Source organism: Haliaeetus leucocephalus, unplaced genomic scaffold, assembly GCF_000737465.1.
Source record: "Haliaeetus leucocephalus isolate CR32 unplaced genomic scaffold, Haliaeetus_leucocephalus-4.0 Scaffold702, whole genome shotgun sequence".
NCBI lineage: Eukaryota > Metazoa > Chordata > Aves > Accipitriformes > Accipitridae > Haliaeetus > Haliaeetus leucocephalus.
In genome coordinates, this window is record NW_010973138.1 from 1,454,400 (window position 1) to 1,471,184 (window position 16,785).

The window sequence follows — 16,785 nt, forward strand, 5'->3', positions numbered from 1 at the left end:
AAGGAAGTAGGGTGCAGCTGGCAGGTCGACATGGTGTAATGCAATGCTTTGCAGAGACATTAGTCGGATCCCAGTACCATAGAGCTCCGTTACTACCGTGTCACACAGGCATAGTTACACTGTTCCACTTTTGGAATCAGTGTACTGCCACTATCTTGAGTATTTCCCCACTGGACCCCTCTGCAGCCACGCAGCCAGCGTCATCTTTGAAATCTGAGGAAGATCCCTGTTGGGACTTAGCTGCAACAATTTTAGGAACCAATACCACAAGCAGAATAGGATGCATGTCAGCACCTTCATTTCTCTTCTGCAGGGGCAGGCGTATTATCTTAAACCTCTAGTGAAGATTAGACGTGCTAAAACATGTTGAGCCATGAACTAGAGTAGTTGAGGTACTGACACTCTCCATTCAGACATCATTGCTCAGGGGACAGCATCCTTTGATACAAGAGCAGAATGAGTATCTGTTGATGGTAACTTCTTAAACATTTGCAACCATGATTACCAGAGAACACTTTCCAGAGCTTCAGGTCACTAAATGCCTTTAAACTTCTATTTCTTTACTTGCAGAAGAGACATGAGAGTACTTCCATCTCTTTCAGCAATAGAACAGAGTGTAATTCCTTAACGTTGAAAAGTTTTCTGCAGTCCTTATATTATTTAAATGGCACAAGTATTATTATACCTTACTATAAAAATAATATGCTTATGTATGAGTGCATTATTATAATATTTTTATACATATTTTGTAACACATGTAGAACAGTAAGTTCAACTCCAGGTATCCAAGTTACATTCTCAACTATTTCTCCATGTTGTAAGCACGTGGAAACACCAACAGACATTAAGTAAGAGTTTTTGCTCTTACCAATTGTTAACCTGGAGTAGTGTCAGATTCGTTTGTGCTGCAATCTGTTTCTTCTCATCCTCTGTTGGATATGGATGCTAAACAGGACAAAAAGGCAAACAAAAAAGGCATAAGCTTGTTTCATCTCCTCATCAAAAATAAGAACTCCTTTATTACAACTGATTAAAGCTGCTAGATTAAGACCATCTGACTCGTTAAAACACAAACTTTAGAAACCTCACAAACTTTTACAGATAAAAATCATTTAACAAAGAGTGCTTTACTACACAAAACTGATTTTATCCTTGAAAGTGTATATAATACCATTAAACTGCTGATGTCTAATTCAGAAGAAAAAGCTTCTCATAGCTGACAGGCTTTATTAAACAGTGTGATCCCTGGGCAACACAGCATGTGATAAGATCTGATTAGTTATGCTGTCTAAAGGCAGTGTCATATGAGAGTACTGACACGCATTTTCTACTTAAATAAAGCTACTCCAAACTAAACAGATGAAGAGAGTGCATGTAACATACGAGACATACACGCAGTTTCCCTGTATCATTTGTTTGTTGTAAAATAGTTATAAAAGACCAAAAAAAAAAAAAAACAAAAAAAAAAAAATCAATCAACTAAACATTGTGATACAACTTGAGACCCATTTATCCTTTCAGGATAAGTGTGCAAAGGAAAGACATTCTATTGAAAGCACAAGTAGATAGTAAAACACTTGGTACATACTAGAAGGATTGTTGGAAAGGAGATAAAGCCAGAAAACTTAAAATTTTTCTCTCTAAAAAAAACCAACCAAAAAACCACACCCCCCCCCCCCCAAACCCACAAAACACAGAAGGAACCATTTTTCCTTGTGCCATGAACCAGGGTGTAGAGAGCATTAAGTTCTCAACACAGTGAAATGAAGAAAGATCCCTTTTCACAATGTTTATTGAGATCATGAGGTACAAATGTAACACACTTATTAAAACAGTAATAAAAAAAAAAAAAGTGTCTGACATTAGACAGTGGAGCTACTCCAAATGACTTCAGGGAAAACTGAACTGAGATTACACAAATGACAACAGAATAAATTCGCCTTCTTTATGAAGCAAAATCATAAGAGACCACATAAAAGAGTTACGTAAAAACCTGTGACTCCTGATCATGTTCAGTCCTTACCCCTATGTGCTGAAAAAGCCAAGATCTCATCACATTTGTAGCGTGCTTGGGAAGAACTCCTCTCTTATTTTTCGATGAGCCATCATCTTGATGCAAGATGCCTAGATCTTGGTTTAATTGCAACTGAAGCTGCACATACAATTTTAGAAGAAATAAGGCAGTTAACATAGTAATAGCAGTATTCTGTATCAATGTATGAGTAACTCATTTATAGAAGGAATGAAAAGGCTTGAGGCATGCTGATTATAAAAAGCTACTTAATTTGCTAGGGAAGACTTACAATAGCAGCTCTCCTACAATAGCATTCCAAAATGTCTTTATCCAGGGAAAATGCTGTATCAGATTTCTATAGTTTCCACATTTCATGTAACTTCTGTTTTAAGAATTACGGCTGTTATTAGGCTATGTGGCCTTGTGACAATAGCCAAATGTTGATTTTCTATAATTTAGAATAAAATCCACCTATTCAGTATATGTCAGATTAATCCTCTGTATTAATCTACACTATCTTAGGGATCTGATTGCCTTTTCACCCTATTTAGTGATTTGCACATGTGAAGAGCAACTGAAAAACACAATGCTGAATATAATCGCTGTGTGCAAACATAAACAACTATGGAAGCTGTAAAATAGTACTGATTTAAGACTTAAATGAATAACTTCATAAAATTAGTTGTTATGCTAGAGGTGCAAACAAAGATGCTAAAGGTCCTGCTAAACAAATGCATCCAAAATCTCAAAGAGCAAGAAGATATATATATGGTAGAACCCTTAACTGACTTTACAACACTCTTACTATTTTCCTAGAGGTTCATATTTCTTTCTCACTTTTTCTTTCTTTATCACTTCCTATGGATACACCAAATCATTTGCACATTGGTCATCTGAACATTAGGGAATACATTCTTAAATGCTTACGCAGAGATAAGAAGAAACAGCACATAAATTGCATATGAGATTACATTTCAGACAATTATAACTTAAACCATTCCAAATCAGTTTTTTCCAACAGCACAGAGCAATTTCTTCAACCCAGTCATTATGTCTATGTCCTGTATGAAACAAGTTTTAAACGAGGTTTAAGCTATCAAATTACAACAAATATATATTACAACAAATATATATATTTGAAGCATACTTTTATTTCCAAAATAATATTTTATTCTAAATAATCTGCTTGTGTATGTAGGCTTTATAATGAACTTTCAATAACTCTCCCCCAGTATTTTTCCCCTACCTCCACAGCATTCTGAAACACTGAAAAATATTTTGAAAAAGAATTTCCTATGGGTGGCAAGGAACACAGGTCCGAACCTATGTATAGTAGGAGAGTCCTACTAACATCAAGAGTAGCCACAGATATATATAGAAGGTCAAGTCCTCTTTTTGTTTATAGGCTATAGGGACTATTTTCCACTCAGTATTTAATTTTTTTCATCAGAGGTATAAAAAGCATTTTTCTTCAAAACCACTTCAGTCTAGAAGAGTAATTTTACACATTTATTTCTGAAAGGTATCTGAAGACAGAACTGCATGCATCCTAGGGAAGAATATGGGCAAGTACATATATGCTACTGCCAACAGAAATACGATAAGAATACTCTAAGCATACTTTTTCGGTTGGAAGGTCAGAAGAAGGAAGAAGAGAAGACTGAGTCAGTGATTCCCAACAGATTTTATGCTGTGGAGATGGCAGCTCCTCATTCACATTTTTAACTGACTCCGGATTCCTGGAAGATTTGATTTACCACTTCCTGCTACAGGAGAAAGCTAGCAAGGTTTTCCCTAACTGAAGATGGTCTAGTTTTCATGTTTCCTCTTCCTTACTTGTTTCTTTGAGCTCTCCAGATCCAACTCTTAAGAGCCTCCCCCAAAAAGAGTGCTGGCCCTTATATTTTAGGGTATGATATAACGAGCCCAATGTGAGATCTCCCATAGTCTCAACTGAGTATTTTGAAGGTTTTATGGCAAAATGCTTCTCAACTTACATAAATTCTGAAATACATACAGTTTCACAGTACTAGTGGTTGCCATCATGACAAAAAGTCACATTTCTGACAACAGCAGTGTGGCACCATTATGCAGCATAGCAAATCTATCCAGCCGTAAACGTAGTTCAACAATTAGAAAAGTTTTAGTCATCGAAAAAGTGTCTACTTAATTCAGCGGGTTTTTTGGTTTGGTGGGGTTTTGTTTGTTTGTTGGGTTTGGGGGTGGGATGTTTTGTTTTGTTTTTAAATCTGTGTACCTGTTCTTTTCTGCCATCAGTAAAAAAGATATTTAACAGGTAGGAACTACGATGACCTGTCATGGCAAGGGAGATCTGTCTGGGACCTTATCGCACGTTATACAACTTGTAACTCCTATAGAAGAGCTTGCATTAATTTTACATTAGTCACTCTGTGCGGGTACACATAGCTTATTCTGACAGTGTGTCAAATTTAAACTGAAACTCTTAAAACCAGTGAGATTTATTTGAACCCAGAATACTATTCTGTGAAGCCCATGAAACAAACCTGAGAGTTCTGAATCCGAATAGTCCCAGGTGACAGTGCTTGTGTCACCACTTGACCTTGTGGAGTGACCACTGTGACTGGCTGATACACTGTCCCCCCTTGAAACAAAACAGCAACAAAGATTATAGGTAAGTAAAAGGCCTTCAAATATTACTCTCTTTAAACACACAAACACATCAGCACTGCAGACAATACAATGGTTTTGATAATACATCAACTATTCGTCCCTGTGTTTTAGGCATTCTAAATCCATTTTCAAAGGAAAATGCCATGACTTTCAGGCTATAAAATAGTTCAGCGTCTTAACTGAGCTAACTCTTCAGCCAACAAGGGTCACACCACCAAAACCACACCTATGTGTGTCGACTGGTTAGGGCAGTCAGCTGGTATCCAGATCAACCAAGGTGACAGAATCTTGGTGAATGCATAGTGGGTCCTGGGCACCAGAGCCACAAAGCACATATTGTGCCTCACGGTAACCTCTCTGCAAGTGTATGCTGTAGGAGCCGACTACATTGCTTTGTTGCATCTGTAGTCAAGGGTTTTTTCTGTTTGTTTGTTTTAAACCCTTGCTTAGAAGCAAGATAAAACATTTCAGTTCAAGCATCATCCCTATTCGATAGTAAAAACTCCATAGAGCATGAGACAGCTAGGAAGTGCAATATTTTAGGTAATGCATTTTTTTGTCAAACAGAATTGTTTTGTAAAACACCCCAGTCTCTGAAGTGTCTTCTAACAAAAGTAGCATTGCACAAAAAGATCTCTTAATATTATATATATGTAACCTCCACTCACAGATGCATACTTGGTACACATATAAATTAAAGGAACATTCAGAAGCCAGTAAGGTGCTTGACTGTATTGTAACAGCTTTTCAGGTATTAGAGTTAAAACACATTTTAAAAAAATATTTGTGTATTTTTTTAACAACTATAAAAAGAAACCAAAATGAAGACCAAGGTGCCAGTTTTTTCTTCACTGTGTCATACCTGCTACTGTTGCCATAGTTACATTTCCCTGCTGCAATGCTGATGCTGGCACCATAATCCCTTGGGGACTGAGTGTGCCTGCGATGGCACTTGGAATTTGCTAGAAAAATAAAACAATTAGTTGCTTGCATTTTTATTTTTTTTTTTTAAGTTTAGTTGGGTTTTTTTTGAAACAGATAAAGCATGCTTGTGTAATTTTGGCTCTAAAAATACATTTGGAGTCTAAATACATACAGGATTAACTTCAAAGAGAAAGAGACTTCACTAGAGGTTCATCATTACCTACATTAACTTTATCATTATCACCAACCATTACCTTTGAAAACCCTCATGAAAGCAACTGTTAGAAAAGACGTAAAACTATCATGAGAAATTTTAGGAAAGAAATGATTCTAGGTATATAAATACTAAGAGAAACAGTTTCAAAGGCACAAGGGAAAAGGACAGATGAAATGGACCCTTGATGCTCCTATTACAAGCATCAAAGCTTTTCAATTTTAGTTATTACCTTAATCCCTTCAATTTCAAAATAATGTATTATGTATTCAAGATGCCCAGTATGTTTTAGTCTGCTCAGGACAGTTCTTACTCAACCCTGACCATGCAAACTCTTACACATTCCTTAATATGTATGAATAATCTCTGTTGTAACTAAATGCAAAATTCAGTCCCTCCTGTCTCGATAGAAGACTGTAACAGATATACAAAAAACCTCTTTTAAAAGGTCTGATTTTAGACTTTCCTTTCCACACTTCCAGACATGAAAACCTAAGTAAGGAGTTCAGACAGTGAAGTTTAAAAGTCATTGCGGCTTTTCATAATACACAGCATCAAACACATTATTAAGTCAGAAAAGGACCATCCCCTAAGACTAGGTATCTAGTAGGTACTCAGATGGCAGGGCTCACTTTCCAGCATCTAACAGCAGAAGCATCAACCATAACGTACTAACTGTTGTCAATTTACTACAAAAAATGCAATTGGTTATTGCATTAGGTAGTGTCAACAATGTATAAACTGAGATTCACGTGTATAGAAATGGGTATTGTTCATAACTACACAGTTACCCCAGGTCACATGCAATGACATACATCTCAAATATTGCAACTATAATCCATCAGACATTGTCTATTTGTTCCACAATACAGACTGTATAAAAAGTATCAGTCATCTCAATGTTTTAATGAAGCAGACTAGACTAAGGAGACCTTCTTAACAAGGAATTTTTTTTCTTCTCCTTTGTTTATTCTGTTTCCTAGCCACCTTCCAACAAAATTTTAAATCCAGACTATTCTGAATATCTCTATTTGCTGAACTGAAGGAAATCATAAAAGGAAGACAAACAAAAAAAAGTGACTTTACGTTCCGGACATTTCAAGAAGTTTGTCTATCAGGCAGTGGTGCACAGGTGTGCACAAAAGAAAATAAATACAACAAATAGCTCTTTCTACTCTTAACCGATTTTGAGAAAGTGAAAGAAACTGCAGAAACCCTTCAGACTAATAGCAATAGAAGTGTAGTTATAACTTCCTAAGGAGATCTAAGCAAAAATACACTTACCTGTATTTGAAACATACCTGAGATTGCACAGGTGAATAAGGACTTCCAGGCTCTCCACTTAATAGAGTTTCACTGTTCATTTTTGTCTTCAGGCAGGCAATGTAACGACTACAGAAATCCTTACAGAGTTCATTAACCTTTTCTAGCTCAAGCAGATGGATACGTAGAACTTGGATTGCTTTTACCATCTAGGGAGCAAATTGGAAAAAAATTTAGAAACAAAGTAACTGTTAATTTTAAAAATATTTAATGTGAGATTTAAGCAAACACTACTTTCCAGTAACAACAACCATCCAATTAAAGCAGAGTTACTAATTGCCAAGTGCTGACTAGAGTTCCCTAGCTCTGACCATTATGGTCCTGAAATGTGAAGGGAACATGTTTGCATACAAACCCTGTATTCTTCCACTGCATAAGCAAACTACCATACAGGGGAAACAAAACACAATAACAATACAATCTTTGTCTCTGTCACATGCGACACATTAGGAAGACAGAGCACAGTTAAGGTGTACAGGGAGCGCAGAATGAGCCTGCATGTCCATATGATCTTTATCCCCATCATACTACTCTGGGTCATACACCACATAAGACCACACGTGAAGGAAGGCAATCCCATCCACACATATTATTTGGAAAGTGTGGCTGGAACAGGCTTAGTAAGCAATAGTCGTCTTGAACTACATATCAGAAATACCAAGTTCAGTTCCACATTACACCCTAACCCAAGAAACCCGAAAGCTTACAGATGAATTTGAGATAAACTGAGGAAAACCCTTAGCATGAATTTGTCACACAGATTGCTAGGGAGGGTGAAAGGTAGAGGAAATGGCCTGCCATCTCACCTATAACAAAAATACAATAGCTTTTATTTTTCTGTAAAATTAGAATAAAGAGGTCACAAAGTTTGTTACAATGTTCAATGAAGCTTAAAGTAATCAAACAGTTCTTCAGTCCTAGAGCTTCCAAGTTCCTCTGCAATTGTATGTCAAAGATTAAGAACTCTGGGGTAAAATCATGTAAGAACTTTCAGGTGAGGAGATGGTTTCTGAAATATAAACCATTAAACACAAAGCACCAAACCCAATAACAAATCCATGTTTAAACAAAAATTGAAGTACAGGAGACATGTACGTGATGAGAATACTTATCATGCTTACTGCAAGAAAAATACTCATAAGCTTGGATAGCTAATGGTATTACATACTGCATAAAAATAGCTTAGGTTATTGTAAGGGTCATGGCACAAAATCAAAAGCTAAAACCAAATCCAGATGGTCTAAATTTTCACGAAGCAGTAGGAAATCCAGGACATTCAAATATGTACATAACACATTGGCAAAGTAATTACTTTTTTTTATAGAGCGTGCCATCCCCAACATTAACTTGCTATGCCATATCTCCAAGAAAAATATCCTTTGGTTTTATGAAACTGAATAGATTATGATTTTGAAACAGTGCAGAGCTTGATTTTAGCATTATTTAGAAAAATTTGTCCTATATCAAGGGTCATTTACCTGGCCAGAGCGCTGAACCCAATGACCAGAAATGATAGCTTACTAAATAATCCACTTATTACTTCTAACTAAAGAAGCCAACTGGGACCTGAAGTTGCCTTTGTTCAAAGCACCTGAAGGAGATCAAGGCAGGCAAACTTCTGCGTGTCCTCCCCTCTCCACCACAACGACTTTAGCTTTCACTGACAGATCTTTTCCCTGTTTTTTCAGTAAAAGGCATTCCAGTTGTATGACACTCACCCAGTGTAGAAAATTGTATGTTACAATAAACAATAGAAAAAAACCCTGAAGTGATAACAAAAAAGGAAATCTTATCCCTTCTCAAGGCTAAAAAGACAAAAAACCAAACCCACACCATATATCTTTAAAAGCACAGCTGCAGAAAAACCTGAGCTGTAGACTTGAGGCAGTTGATCCAAATTAAAATATGGTAACTCTTATAACCTATGACACCACAAGCCTTTGAAATAATAAGTGTAATGGCCCAGCGCTGAGGTATATAAAACAGCAATCTTCTAAAACAGCCCTCAGCAGTGGTTGCTGTTTAAACTGTGTTTAAGTACCTTTAAACACAACCAAGTTAAACTATGCAAGTTTAACTAGATTTTAACACAAAACAAAGGTCATCTGTGTTTAACGATATTCTGCTCCTTTCAGAATTATTAATGATTGTTTTCCAATACTGCAATAGCCAGAGTTTCAGAGACAAAAAAGCTTAAATTACAAAATTCTTCATGTGTGGCAGACCAACACAGAGCACATGTTAGCAAATGCGTTGAACATTTGGCTAAAACTGATGTAACAAAAATACGCCTTTAGGCACATAACATGTGACCATATCAGTGATTAGTTTTGCTCAGTCAGGAGGTTTCTTTTTTCTTAAACCATTACCCATATTTATATTATTTATTTATCAGCATTTGTTTGGAGGAAAAATGAAAGTCCTTTCTTCAGCTTAGATTTAGTTTCAAATTGATGGTTGATACCTGAAGTGAAAATTGAATTAAAGTCAAAATTAACCATAAACCAAGAATTAGTAACACTACCCAGGTTTCTGCAGAGCCACACACAGTCACACTACTCTTACAGGAAGCTGCACTACTGTGGTTAGGAAAGCAAACAAAACTTTGTAAATATGCCATGCCTGTCACCAGGACTTATTTGCTCATTTACAACTACACTAATTGTGGCCATATGGCTCCTGGTCTCTTGCAGCATGGGTGGACCAAACTTAAAATCTGTTGGCAGAAGTTCACTTTCTCCTTGAAATTAAAAAATAAAAAAAATTAAAAAAAAAAAAAAAAGGAAAAAAGAAAAAAAATCAAGAACTCCTGATAAAATCACCCATGTTGAGCAAAGATAATACAAATAAATGTTTCCAGACAGATCACAGCAGCAGTAATATTTCATTCCTATGTTCTTAAAAGGCATACCTTCAAAAAAATCTGTAACAAACATGTTTTTGTTATTTAGTGCTACTAAGTAGAACATGCCACAGAAGAATGAATTTTTATAACCCACTTGATTCAGCCTTTTCAGCTGTAGAAATAAACCTGGAGCATCATTTCAGAGAAATGCACAGTCAGAAGTAACCATGAGATATACATATATTGTTGAAACTGTTGTAAATAAAGATAATGGTAAACATTAAGCAGAGGAAGACTACTGAAAAACTTCCAGTTCTTGCTAAAACTGCTATCCAGAGCATATTCACATATAAACGTATCATATATTAAATTTGGAGACATCTTTAGCCCTAAAAAAAGCTTTAGATGGTCTTTTCAGTGCCTCAAGCATGTGGTGCAAAGGGCACAGAACACACTATGCACTACCTTAGTCATAACCCCCAGCTCACTTTTGTTTATCTAAAACATATACCCACAATTTTTTATGGATTTCAGGGCATATAACATAAGCATATAGCAAATACATATGTGGACAACATATATGAAAGCATCTCCATATACTGACAAGTAATCTTCTCACTCAAATGACTCTTCTCATTTGCAAAAAGCAATTAAAATATGTACAGTCACAGCTCACCTACCTTCCTAAGCAAATCCCTCTGGGGCGATTTAGGTCTTCAGGGAAGAAGACAAACTCTGGGAGAAGGGGTATTTTGTTTTCATTTGCTTTGATTTGATAGCCTCCCTCCCCTATTTTGAGTTCCCAGCTACGAGACATAGCAAGGAAAGGTATGACTAGAGGTTTATGAAACAGTTCTGCAGATAACAATAGTAAGAACACTTTTCAGAAATGCAAAAGCATGGCTTGTTCACTCAAGAATATTCAGATGACATCAGCCAGCTTTACCACCACTACAACTTTCCCTAACACAACTAAAAATTCAATAGGATAGCCTTTGAGAAGAGGGTACTGAACCAAAAATCCTCACCCCAAATGAAACAAAAAACTCAGGGGTCTTCAAAAAAGGCAGTGTCCTGTTCAAATACAAAAGTGAGAGTATATTTAACAGCCCATGTTTTGTATTGTTTCTAGACTTGATAAAGCCGTAAGTAACCTGCTCTGACTTCACAGCTGACCCTACTTTGTGCAGGAGGTTGGACTACAGACCTCTTGAGCTTGTAATCCAACCTGAATCATCCTATGGTCCTATGAATGTGGGGAAATTAAAAAAGCCACCCATACGTGGGAAGAGTTTACTCTGAACAGAAGCTATACAGGAGGTAGGAACCACCCTGAGGCAACATGATGTTTCTGCAGTGGCTGGGTAACAGAAAGCAAGAAAGAAGTGTTAAGTACTGAATGTCTTAAGACATAATGTAATCTGTGAAAGCTCTAAAAATTATCTGCAAACACTCATGCTGAACAACTTATAGGGACAGGTTCCTCCACGCCTTAGAAGTTCTAAGCACAAAAGGATACTAATGGAGAACAAAAAGAAGTTGGTTCACTGGTTTGTTCCAAGATCTGTTTTATCTGTGAAAAGGAGACAGAGATGTCAAAGGGTAAGGGGCAAAGGTTAAGAAGCTAAGGGTAAGAAGCTCCAACAGATGATACTCCATGTTATGGGGATATAGCTGAGCACACTTCCAGAAAGAAGCATGTGCACTTGGGAACCTCTGGCTAGCAATACAGACCACCAAGATTTGGGTTTTAACAGCAAACAGCTCTTCTGGTACTGATGCTTGATATAAGGACTAGAGGTGGATGCAAAGTAACAAGTCAAAAAGATAAGGAGGAAGTTAAAGCTCTGGGAGAGAAAGCACACTTCCAGTCTAGTAAGCAAAACAGGAGCACAACCTTCAGCTCCTACTTCCTTCCCACAGGTACTAAGATTTGAAAAGCGGAGGTTTGCAGCACTTCTTGCAGCTAATCAGCACTTATATCAAGTTCAGAGAAAAATCAATGGAGACACAGACAGCATGAGTGACCAAGAATCAGAAAGGAGAACAAAACTGTTGAAAACCAAAACATCCCTGTAGAACACATTCCAAGATAGAGGATAATTCTGACTCCATGCTGTGCCACGCGTATCTGTAAGAGCTAAGTATTTACTGTAAAAAATCATAAACTTGTACCTTTCTTTTACCTCCCTGAATAGCCTAACCTGTGTGGTCAGAGTCAGGGAAGTTGGAAGGGAAAAGTTTCAAAGTTCTGTTTGCAGCAAATAGTTCTTGAAAAGCAAGTATGTAACTCCCACAGAAAAGCCACTTTCTTTGTATATTTATTAGGGATGGACTGGAACTCCTTCTGACTGGAAGATGAATCTGCATTAAAAGTAAAGACATACCTAGAATGTCAAGACTTCCTAGATCTCAGGACAAGCTGATAAAATCTGTCCAGGAGCTAGCACTGAAGCTTCTCAGTTTTCTTTCAACAGATCTCAGAATTAAACTTTGCATTTTCCTGTGGTATGCTCTTCCTTGGAAGGAGAAGAGGCATCTTATACACCTCTCAGACAAAGGAAGAGACAACAACTAAAACTTCATGCTTCAGGGAAGCCATAACAGTTTTGTGGGTTTTTTAGAGCTGCAGGTTTTGAACAGTAATCATTGCTGACTATTACGTGAATGCACATATAGAAAAAGAACAGGAACATAGAAATAAATCAAATAAAAAACCATGTTTAATCCAGGTCTTTTCACAGAGTACCTTAAGAATTCATTTAAGGAGAAAAAGCCTTCTACAAGAAAGTGCGATTTTTTCCACCTCTTTCCAAATTCTTACAATCTCTTCTGAGAAATTATTGCTCTTCTAAATATGCTGAAGCCCAATACCAAAGTTCTGACCCAATCCAGAAGCCATCAATATTTATAGAAATGTTCTCATCCATTTCACTGCAAATGCCCTATTTTGACAATATGTCTGACATTCAGTCTTGGGAAAGACACTGCAAAAGTAAAAGGCCTAGTAACACTATTTCTGTGTTGACCATAACACTTTGCCATGCTGCTTCAAGATCACCAACTGATGCTGTTGGAGTGGTTAACTAGAATGAATGGAATCCCTCCATCTAGATATTAAAAAAAGGTTTGAAATTTGGTTTACAAGCCAGGCTTAGCAATATATGCATATCCTTAAAAAATTAAGTTTCAGGTGGATGCTACCTGTATTTCCCAGTGCTGAAATCCTTTATACTAGTAATGCAGGAAACCACTGATTAATTTAGAATGGGAACCGTAATACCAAAGTAACAAGGTAATCTAGACTGTTGCTTACTAAGAGCTACTCAAGTTAGAACAACCATGCACTGCTCTTAATGAGCCTCCTTTCTGGTCAAACTGATCTAATGCCTGTGCTGTCCAATTAACATTCTGTGGTCCTCTGGATGAAAACCAAACTTTTCCTTTGGAATATTCAAGGCATTTCAAGTAAGTGCACAATGTGAAACATTGCCAAGATTGTAAGAGGCCCTACAATCAGTATCTGTGACCCTTCACAATTTCTGTTATCTAGTCAATTAGCCTATAGGCAGTATGGAGCCTGCAATGATATTCTGTTGTTTTGGACCCGTTAGTTTAAGCTCCATCACAAAAACTGTGCACTGTAGTTGAATTCTACGTGCCACTTCCAAAAGAAGGAAAAAAACTGAAGCAGCTGAATTAGTGGCCAATTTCCTTACTGTAGGCAGGCCTGTGACTCTTTTCAGATAGGACTTGAATTTGGCTTTTTATACTATACTATAACGTTCAATCCATCTCAGTTTAGCTCTGACTCCAAGTTGAATGATTGCTACTGAGCAAGCATTTACATGGTATTTGTTTGACTCTGCTGGGTTCAGATAAGAGCACAGGTGGAAAGTAAGTAGCTGTCTGGCCTACCTGCTCCACCATTCTGCCTCGTTCTAATTAGCAGTCTTCACTAGCTTCTCCTTTCAAGTGAATTGTCAATTTAACATTGGAGTTAAAAAGGAAGGGACAGCAAGAACAGAAGACATAACAAAGGTGCACAATATTACAGTCCCTCTTTACTAAAAAGAGATATTTCATCTATATAAAAATGTATATATTTATGCAACCAAGGCAGAAAAAACTGCCCAGCTACAGCCTTCTCTGTGCAAGCACCAATAGTTCAAGCCGATGAAGAGACTGAAAACTATATTAGCTATTTCACAACTTGACAGAAACTCTTTTGCTCTTCTGCTCATTGCCCCTGACAAAATGAACACCCTGTCAAAATGTCAGCTGTTCAGAGTCCCCAGCCTTCAGGACAGGCAGAGGACAAGTTGCACTCAGATTTCATTTGGTATCTAGTAATAGAAAGTCATAGCTAACAATACGACTACAGAACAGGAGTTCAATGTCGAAGATTTTTGATTTTGCAACATGGTTCCTGTTTAAGATAGTACTGACCTCAGCAGCCACGGAATACAAGACATAAACAAATACTTCCTCATCCATCTCAAGCAAAAGCAAGCCACATTTGTGCAGCCCATCAACAAAGGTGAATACCACATAAACCAAGAAACTTTGTCACCACTAAAATCACAAACAGGTCAATCAGCAGGGAGGACTATTTGAACAAAGCAGACCCATCTACAACCAAAGTAAGCTAGGTCTGAGAGTATGTTTGTGTACAACCAAAAGCATGTGAAGCAGCCCAAGGCATGTAGGATCTCTGGGAAACCAATCTTTCAAGGCTCACAGAAACCACAGAATAGTTGAGGTTGGAAGGGACCCCTAGAGATTGTTTAATCCAACCCCCCCTGCTCAAAGCACGGTTAACTAGGGCAGCTTGCCTGGGTCCTGTTGAGTTTTGACTATCTCCAAGGATGGAGACTCTACAACCTCTCTGGGCAATCTGCTCCAGCATTCAATCACCCTTACAGTAAAAATTTTTTTCTTATTTTTTAATGGAATTTCCTGTGTTTCAATTTATGTCCATTTCCTCTTGCCCTTTCAGTAGGCACCACTGAGAAGAGTCAGAGAGCCTGACTTCTTTATTTCCCCCTTAGGTATTTAGACATATTGGTAATATCCCCCCAAACTTTCACTGCTGCAGGCTAAACAGTCCCAGCTCTCTGAGCCTCTCTTCATACGAGAGATGCCCTAGTCCCCTAATCATCTTTGTGGTCCTTTGCTGGACTCACTCCAGTATGTCTAATAGTGGGGAGCCCAGAGCTGTACCCAGCCCTCCAGATGCATCTCTCCAGTGCCAAGCAGAGGGAAAGGATCATGTCCCTTGACCTGCTGACAATGCTCTTCCTAACACAGCCCAAATATGTTGAATTTCTTTGTCACAAGGATGCATTGTTGTCTCATATTTAGCTCGGTGTCCACCAGGACTGTCAGGTCCTTTCCCACAAAGCTGCTTTCCAGCCAGTTGGTCCACAGAATGTACCGGTGCACGGGGTTATTCCTCCCTAGCTACAGGACTTGGCATTTCCCTTTGCAGAACTCCATGAGATTCCTGTTTGCCTATTTCTCCAGAAGTCACAATGTACCTCTGAATGCTGGCACAGCCATCTGGTCATCAGCCACTCCTCCCAGTTTTGCAACATCTGCAAACTCACCGAGGGTACACTCTGTCCCATCATCCAGGTCATTAAAGACAATGTTAAACAGTATTCCAGTACCAATCCCTGGAGTACACCAACAATGACTAGCCTTCACATGGACTTCATGCTGCTGAACGCAATACTTTGAGCCCAGCAGTTCACCCAGTTTTCAGTCCATCTCACTGTTCATCTATCTAATCCGTATTTTACCAGTTTGTCTATGAGAACATTATAGGAGACTGTCAAAAACCTTACTAAAGTCAAGATAAACCACATCCCTTGCTCTCTCCTCATCCACTGAGCCAGAACTACTACATTCCAACTATTAAATTTCAATTGGGATTAGAGAGATAAGGCAAAACTATATTTGTACTGAATTCAGAGTTACAAATGAAGAAAATAACCTGAGACTTAGCAAGTCAACAGACCTGCTTCATGCAGAACAGAACTAACTCTCATTTTTTAGCAAAGTATTGTAGGCAAGTATATTCAAAAAAGTTTTTGAAGCAAGACCCATGGGGAATTTTACTGGTGTCTTCAAATTCACAGCTGATGTGCAAGAAGCAATCTGGAGGTGTCACTGATAGCAGTAACAAAACCCCAAACATATTAGAGAGTGAAAGAGATAAAGAAAGAAGCAATTCCAAAATTATAAGCATTCGTGGTAGTCAACTTTCTAGATGCCCGGGTCAAACCACAAGATCCTGAAACTGGTATGTTATTTGGGGAATTCTGTGTACAATTCATTCTTTAACAGCCAAAGGTCCCACAAGATTGTGTACATGTACAAATTAGCGTCTGTGATGAACTGCAGTTTTTAACCTGGATTTAGTCTTCCTCAGAAACTAATGGCTCTTAAAGTATTTATCTCCTTCTCCCTTAATAATGCACTTCCCCCTCCAGCCCCTAATATGCCTGAGTGCTTTCCTGTTCAAGAAAGATCTAAAATGATGGTACTAGTGGCCCTTAATCTCCAAGGGTTTCTGCACCCCAATGGAACAGCCATACTCTTCACAGACAGACCATCTCATTATAACCATTCTGAAGTACTTATTTCTGCTTACAAACATAAGACAATCGTTATATTGTGCTACAGGTATTTCATAAGTGTAATATTACACCACTCACATTTCAAATAAAAAACCCCAAAACTAAAAAGCACAGCACCCCATGCTACTGCTGCTCCCACTAGGGCAGTAACTAAAATAAGAGAATTATC

At 37.8% G+C, this 16,785-nt stretch overlaps 1 protein-coding gene across 6 annotated transcripts in view; it reads right to left on the reverse strand.

Annotated features, from left to right (window-relative positions):
* The window catches only part of PKNOX1 (PBX/knotted 1 homeobox 1), a 42,699-nt gene that overhangs the window by 3,398 nt on the left and 22,516 nt on the right, over window positions 1-16,785 (reverse strand). For all 6 annotated transcript variants that reach the window (XM_010580274.1, XM_010580273.1, XM_010580269.1 and 3 more), the window contains 5 exons: window positions 7,106-7,276; window positions 5,529-5,628; window positions 4,540-4,637; window positions 2,024-2,152; window positions 869-945 (listed from right to left, as the gene is read on the reverse strand). In XM_010580274.1, coding sequence (XP_010578576.1) covers window positions 869-945; window positions 2,024-2,152; window positions 4,540-4,637; window positions 5,529-5,628; window positions 7,106-7,276 — 575 coding nt within the window. The remainder of the gene's footprint in view (window positions 1-868; window positions 946-2,023; window positions 2,153-4,539; window positions 4,638-5,528; window positions 5,629-7,105; window positions 7,277-16,785) is intronic.